The sequence below is a fragment of the Henckelia pumila genome, chromosome 2 (assembly GCF_033568475.1).
Source record: "Henckelia pumila isolate YLH828 chromosome 2, ASM3356847v2, whole genome shotgun sequence".
Lineage (NCBI taxonomy): Eukaryota > Viridiplantae > Streptophyta > Magnoliopsida > Lamiales > Gesneriaceae > Henckelia > Henckelia pumila.
In genome coordinates, this window is record NC_133121.1 from 60,553,321 (window position 1) to 60,561,275 (window position 7,955).

At 35.1% G+C, this 7,955-nt stretch overlaps 1 protein-coding gene across 1 annotated transcript; it reads right to left on the minus strand.

Moving 5' to 3' along the window:
* Positions 1-621: 621 nt before the first annotated feature.
* Positions 622-4,148, minus strand: LOC140883599 (uncharacterized). The gene is made up of 6 exons (XM_073290139.1): positions 4,017-4,148; positions 3,806-3,920; positions 1,608-1,825; positions 1,397-1,487; positions 969-1,035; positions 622-880 (listed from the first exon to the last, which is right to left on the minus strand). The coding sequence occupies exons 2-6, from the start codon at positions 3,877-3,879 to the stop codon at positions 827-829; spliced, it is 504 nt and encodes a 167-aa protein (XP_073146240.1). The 5' UTR covers positions 3,880-3,920; positions 4,017-4,148; the 3' UTR covers positions 622-826.
* Between the last annotated feature and the right edge of the window lie 3,807 nt (positions 4,149-7,955).

Consider the following 7,955-nt stretch of genomic DNA (forward strand, 5'->3'; position numbering starts at 1 on the left):
TAATGTGATGTATAGTTAAATAATTATGTATATCACATCACTACACACTTTTAAAAAATTTTCTTCACTCATTTGTGTCATTCTTCACAAATAGAGCGGTCTATTTATAAAACCTCATTTAAGAAGAGTCCAAAAATACACATTTAATATTTTTACTATTTACACATCATCAAACACTTATTTTCAACATTTTCAACTCTTATTTTCAACATATATATATATATATATGTAAATATATATATATATATAATAATTTAAACAATTTGTCCCCTCGTTAATTAATCAAAACCATACTCGATCCCACCAATTCTTAAATATAAGTTTCTAACTTCAATAATACAATGTTCTCATAATAAAAACTATCAACCCACCGATCCAAAGACATAATTGTTCAATAAATATTATTTTAATATTTATTTTATGTTAATGGTTTTTTTGAAAAATAACATTAATGAAATTTTTGTCACCTCTTCTAGAATTATGTGGCTCCATCTCTGTTACCTTCCAATTTTTTCACTCATCTCACAAGTCAACAGTGATGTTGCACTGCCACGGTAGCTACAAATGTTCCAACAAGAACTTTCTTGTGTATAATTAGTGTGTCAAGTGCGCATCTAAATATATGAAAGAATAAATTCCTAATCCATATGCATTTATCCACAAAAACATAATCCATGACGGAGAATATCAAACGGAAATAACATATCGCAAGTAATTAGGATGGAATTTAGTTGTAAGGATCCAACTTCAATAATTATTTTTATGGTATGCAACAACAATTCTCTGTCCAATTTACAACATAGATTTAGTAGTAATTATGTTTTCTTCAATCGTACATTCCTTCCTGCTCCCAAATATCAACAAGAAAATCAACCATTTCCTGCCAATTAATGGTCGAACCCATCATAATGGCACAGATTAAGAGATAAACAAACACAAACATTAACACTACAAGGGAAGAGACTTACCCCGAGGGGAATAGGTTTACGAAATGGCTTGTTGCTGCTTAGTAAACTATCATAGGTCGCATTCCAACTGCAAAGACAAAATTTTAGCGAATTACAGACAGGACTTGGACAGAAATATCAAGAGTGGAGCCAGGGTTAGAATGTGCATCAAGAGATGGTAAAAACTTATGGGGTTCTCATACTTCTGTGTCACAATTTTATTAGTTCTGATGTTTGCATGGTCAGTGGTATGTAGAAGAAACATTCTATACAAAGTGTAACCCCAAAAGAATTCAAGGGTTAGAGGGAGGGGGAAGGGACAGAGAGAGACGAGAAGAGGAGCATAGTACTTATGCAAATCAAGATTCTGAAAACTTAGTTTATTGAAGTTGTTTCATATCTCGACGGTGCTGAGTTATGCCAAAACACGGTAAATGAGATTATTTTACCTTAATTTGGGCTCGAGGAGCTGTTGCGACCGATTCTCAGGCTTTTTACTCCCTATCCATTTTTGTCTACTCTGATTCCAGAGAAGAAAACCTAACAAAAAAGGCCTCTGTGCTTAGATTCCACTGATCGACAAACCAAGTGTCATAATAATAAAAATACTTGGACAAAGATGAATCATGAAGAAAAGAGTAAAAACTGTCATCAACTTACCATGATCAACAAATTCAGATGATTTCACAGAAGCGCTAGCACCAAGGGCATCATGTGTGAATGACGCATTACTGTTGTCCATTTCACAAGTGCTGGTGGTAAAAAAACTCTCTGACCTGCTAGTTTTTGACGCTCTCCAAACGTGGCTACTCTGTCCTTTCAAAGGATCATCAGCTGTGGAGATCAATTTGGGTTTTGTATCACACCCAAGACAACCACTGCTCTGTTCCAAATCGTATTACATGCTGTAAGAATTCAACTTAATCTAACAATACTACAGACCGTATTCCTCTAACTTTTTGTTCAAGCAACACATGCAGACATCGTCTTTTCCATGCATTTTAGCCAATCAATTCACCTTTTTTCATACACAATAGGGATGTTCAATAAAGGTTATATCGATTAGACATAAAGGGATCATTAATCCAGGGTTACAGACAGGAAATATCCGTTGCGCTAATATCACCCATTCAAGATACTTTATTCATTAAGCCATTAAAGTTTCCCAGAATTGTAAATATCAGGCATTTCCCACTCACCCATGTCAAGCAACAATAACAATTTTACAACTCCGACTCTAAATAAACATTCAGTCTACTCTTTTCACATTTTGGAGCAAAGACACCAAGCAAGAACATTCCCTCATACCCACATTCCATTCTCACTTTCAATTGTTTATTTTCCTTTTACCTTTTTTTCTATATAATGATGCAAATAAATAAAACAAAAACTTGCAAAAATAAAAATAAACATCAAATGCCCGTTTGACTAGGTTCATCTTAAATATCTTACAAGCTTTTAGAGTCAATAAAATGTTTTGGTAGTTTATATGCTCCAAAATCATAACTCAAGATTAAGATCTTGCGGCGTTCGAACAAAAAAAGTAGACTTCAAAAAAATCAAGAGAAAACAAAACCAAATCAACGAGCAGGTAGGAGAAAAACATGAAAAGAGAATAGATTTAAAAGTAATTTGGGATATAATGATACATATTAAGATTATTTTGAATAAAAAACAAGTGATCGTTAAAATTAAATTGGTAATGTCTTACTTTTCTAAAAGACCTTAGCAACTTGAGCATAGTAAGATCTTTATTTAAACAGTTTTACGAACCACTTGTGAATTATGCAATGAGTTAGTAAAAATCTAGAAGTTATCAGGAAAAAGAACACTCATCACTGTCAAGCTAGAATCTTTGAGCAAAGAGAGATCATAATTAAGCCAAACAAATTATACTTTTTCAATAAACCAAATCTTCGAGGCATACGTGATATACTGAGACCGAGAAACAAACTTGAAACCGTGATTACCGAATCCCCAAAAGAAAAGAATTTTGGTGTCCTACCCAAACTTAAAAGTTTGGTTCTGCTTGCATTATTTAGTTTCAATTCATGGATCAAACCAAAACCAAAATCAAAACCAAAACCAAAACCAAAACAGGTCTTTTGTGTTTTAAACCAAAAACCCCAATCGAAATTCGAACCCACAGCAAAACCCAAGAAAACCTAATCAAATTCAAATGTAAACTGAAAAACTTTTTATTTTTATAAAATACATCACTATTATCTCATTTTCCAAAGAAAAACATTTACTTTATCCAATAAGGTTAAATGTTTACTTGAAATAAAAACTTGTTAAAATAAGTAATGAAATAATATCTAACAAAATGCGCGCGCAGGCACACACGCATAGATATAAAAGGATTTTGGTTCAAGCCGCGGTTATAATCCTATACCGAATTATTGATTAAGTTTTGGTTTGGAAAAACTTTTAAACTGAAACCAAGGGTTTCGACTTTAAAGAAACCGAAACCATGAGAAGTGAACAGACATACACCGGCTATCTAATTAGACCCAAATAAAGTAAGATGCAATTAAAAAAAAATCGGTGGTACTTTACCAAACCAATGCACAAAGATGTGCAAGTAGATCCCACCATTAATGATCCATATTTGTAGCTAAAAATCAAGAAATCCTACCAGGGCGGACCCAGATTCGGAATGAGAGGAACAAAAGTAAAAATTTATAGGAAACTAGGAATTATGGAAAAAATATACATCAAAAAATAAATTCCTTTTCGAGGTAAGGCCACCGACCCCACTCGGTCCTTCCATGATTCCAAACAGAAAACAGCAAAATGACTCACACCCAGAATAGCAATCAATATATGCCTTGCTAATTTGGAAAGCATACACATACCCCATGCAGGCGAAAAGATGAAGAACCAGGGCTCCAATGGATACAAACCGTAGCAGGTCTTTCAGCAAAATCATCGAGAACAGGAAGGACGCGCAAACGGATTTGTCACATAGCCCTAGGATTCCAAGAAATGTAGAATCATTTCACATGCATTTTGAGAAAAATTGAAGCAATGCATACATAAATCACGAATAAAAAAGAAGAATTTTACCTGAGAGAGAAAGGTATTCGCATTTCTCCCTCCTTTTTCCTTCCTGAAATCGATCGACTGTTTCAATCGAATGCCTTCTGATAAGATAGGGTGCTCTCTTTTTATTTTTCTTTCCTGCAATATCGGCTTCTGTAAAAAATGGGAAAATGGGGATTTAAGTGTCAAAATAAATATATATTTTCATTTTCAATATTAAAAACACAGATTTTTTGAAATAAAAAAAACATTTAAAAAATATAAAATTTTTATATAAATATTTACTGTATTAAAAAATTTATCATTAAATACACATGATATGTATTTATGGATATAAACGAATCAAACTGTTAGCAAGCTATTCGAGGCTCGGTTTAATAAAAAAAAAATTTATGTCGTTCATTAATCTTCTTGAGCCGAGCTTCAGCTCGATAATTTTCTGGAGCCGAGCTCGAACATAAGAATATTTAGTTCTTGACCTTGCGAACATGTTCGTTTATAAAATCATGAGTCTATTCGTGAGCTCGAGCTTGGCTCATTTATGTGGTTTGCGAGCTCGAGCTTGACTTGTTTACTGTTATACACATATCAGGGACGGTCCTGAGAAAAATGTGGCCCGGGGCGAAGTTAAAAATATGATCCCTTTCATTAATAATGTATATATATATGCATAATCTTTATTATCTTTACTATTTAATAATACACACGTCCCTTAGAATAACCGTTTTGGTTATTTATGTGTTCAGACAAATTTGTCCCTCATACAAATATTACACTAACATTTATTTAACCCACAAAAATTTGATAAATACGAGTATATATCATCATCAGAAATAAAAAATTTAAATACAAAAAATCTTGATAAGGCCACTATCTTTTCTCAACCTCCATGCCCCACACCCACGTTTTTCTCCTCGATTGAAACTGATTTCCAACTGAAAGTAGTGCTTATCTCTTTATTTTGAAAAATAATATATCCAAATAAAAAGGCTCTGTGCATCGTTTGATTTTTTCTCTTCTCCTCTCAGTGGTTCATGCGTTCAATAATATCTTTTTCATTCAATTCAATTCATTCGGTTGCTCTTCTTCATCATTTATGGAGGGTTCATCTCAAGGTAATGTCATATTTGCAAAGTTATTATTCGGGTGAATTTGCGATTGTTTTATTTGAGTAGCGTCTTCATTATTTTTTGTTATGCTCATATGTATTTTTTTCTTCAAAAAATCATTATTAGGGGAGTCGAGATCATCCACTTGGAATATTGCGAACACGAGATGGCGCCAAAAACATTCTTCAACAAATGAAGAGCATCAAGCGCATCTTGCACATCGGCGTGCGATATATCAAAGACGTCTAATTCAGTTAACAAGTGCAACTACTGAAAATATGACCAATATCAATAGCTCAAACTCATTAATCAAATCAGGTAGAACCAATATTTATTTTTATTTATGATTATTACATTTCCCCTCCTTCAGTTACACATACTCACATACATCATCGTCAGAAGCAGGCCAAATGTTGTCATCGACCCACAACACAACTACAAATTTTGAAGTTGAAAATACGAGCACAATTAATGTTCAAGACGTAGACGAAGAACAAGGTATATAACCTAATTATTATTAACTAGTATAATTTGATGTTATTAATTATGAAATTTTCAATTTCAGTATACTTTTTGGATATCGAGTTAAAGATCTTTACTATTTAATAATACATCAATCCCTTAGAATAACCGTTTTGGTTATTTATGTGTTCAGACAAATTTGCCCCTCATACAAATATTACACTAACATTTATTTTGTTGGAAAACTGGCGATCAGATCAATCACGATTGATACCCGGTGCAGCGGAAGTTTAAAATTTTGTTATGGAACAATTCCATAGTGTGGGTATCAACCGTTCAACGATTAAATTATTGTGTGTGTAAAATTTAAATAACAGTTATTAAATTTTACCTCCAATCTCGCAACGAGATTAATGGACACCAACAGATTTGATCTGCTCTTGTTGTCTCTCCCTGGAACCGATGAACTCCTTCAATCAGGTCCACGAACAGAGGTTTAATCCCTCTGATAGATTGCACTAGAAAATCTATCAGAAGTTTTCTGCGAAGAGATTACACGAATCTGATTCGTTATTCCTGACCGCGATTCAAAATCACAGACCGGAATTTTCTCGGGCAGAGGGGGAGGGGTCGGCCGAAATTTTCTTTTAGAGAGACTAGGGTTTTCGATTTTTGCTCTCAAAAATTATGACCTGTTGTGTGTAATTTCTGTACTGAAATAACTTATTTATAATGTAGGCCACTAACACCTTAGGGCCCATTAGTCATAAGCTGGGGCCCGACAAGCAAAGCCCGCTCGTTCAGAAATTAATATAAAATTCATCGTGACTCCGATTGATGAACTGATTTCACCAATGTGCACAGAAACCATTTCTGCACATTTTAAAGTCAAAATAAATTTTCCTGAATCCGAATTCAGTGGTTTCCAAAAATGTCCATCCCTATGTCATTTTAGGAAATCCTACTCCCTTACTCTTATTTAAGAAGTCCAACTCCTTAGTTCATTAAATTTAACTCTTTAAATTTAACTATCTCAACGGGGATTAAAACTCCATTACACTGTGTGACCCTCAATGGTTCAGGGATACAGCTAGCCGTGGGCTCACAACTTCCTTGTGACTCGGAACAACACTTTCCGACTTGCCCAACGAATCATGGTAAAGCGCCTAGCAACATCGCCCCATGATTCCCTAGGTATCACTGATAGTGCCTACAAGAACCAGTAGATTTTGGTTAGCGTACAGTACGGTCCCTTCATCCAAATATCCCGATCGAATCAACAACCATTGGTATATCGAGAGTCGCTCAAGATTCGATAACTATGCAATACATCTTGAAGATCAAATTAGTGACATCGCATGTGCTACTAAGAAACCATTTCTTAAATCACATCAATTACTCTGGCCAGAGATTTATCACACTAATATCTCCTCAGATCGCATAGGATATCCACACTCGCAAGTATGTGGTGAATCCTTGACAACAATGCATTGACTCCTATATGTGTCGTAACTGTACCCAATCTCGACACCTGATGACCCCCATAGAGTCGGTAAACGAGTCAAAGCACAGCACTAGCATATAGAGTCTCCATGATGTTTCAAGTCGTAAGGACTAATGGTGTACAACCAAAACCGCGGACTTAATCCACTCGATAAGTGATAACCACTTGGAAAGTCCGGATAGGGTAGTTCGATTATTCATCCTATGAATATCCATTTGCATGCTTCGAACATCTCCATGTTCCCTACCAATGAAACGTGGTACTCCGCATCGCAAATGCTAGTCTCAAACTCGAGCGATCCTTATCCTTATTATCGGACGGCTCAATCGACTAGGAACGGTTTTAGAACATACAGTGACTATAAGATGTATTTCATGATAGACATCTCCATGTTCTACCACATCTTACATACACTATAGTATATTCAAGGTCTTTATCAAAACAACAATAGTATATCACAATATAACAATATGAAGTAATATAAAGTCATTGCCATAAAAGTGTAAATAATATTAAACAAAAGATTGTTTATACAAAGAGTCATCAAAGCCCATAGCCACACAGTTGGCTCACTGGGCACCCACTCTTACAATCTCCCACTTGCCCTATAGCCAACTAGTCATACTACGTAGACCCATTGCTTCGCGATGTTTGTCAAACAATGGTCCTGGCAAGGGCTTAGTAAGCGGATCAGCGATATTGTCTGCAGAGGCCACTCGTTCGACAATGATGTCTCCTCTTTCCACAATCTCCCGGATTATGTGGTATTTCCTCAGTACGTGTTTGGATCTTTGATGAGACCTTGGTTCCTTTGCTTGAGCAACGCACCCGTGTTGTCGCAGTACACCGGGACTGGACCAACAAATTCAGGAATGACGCCCAACTCTT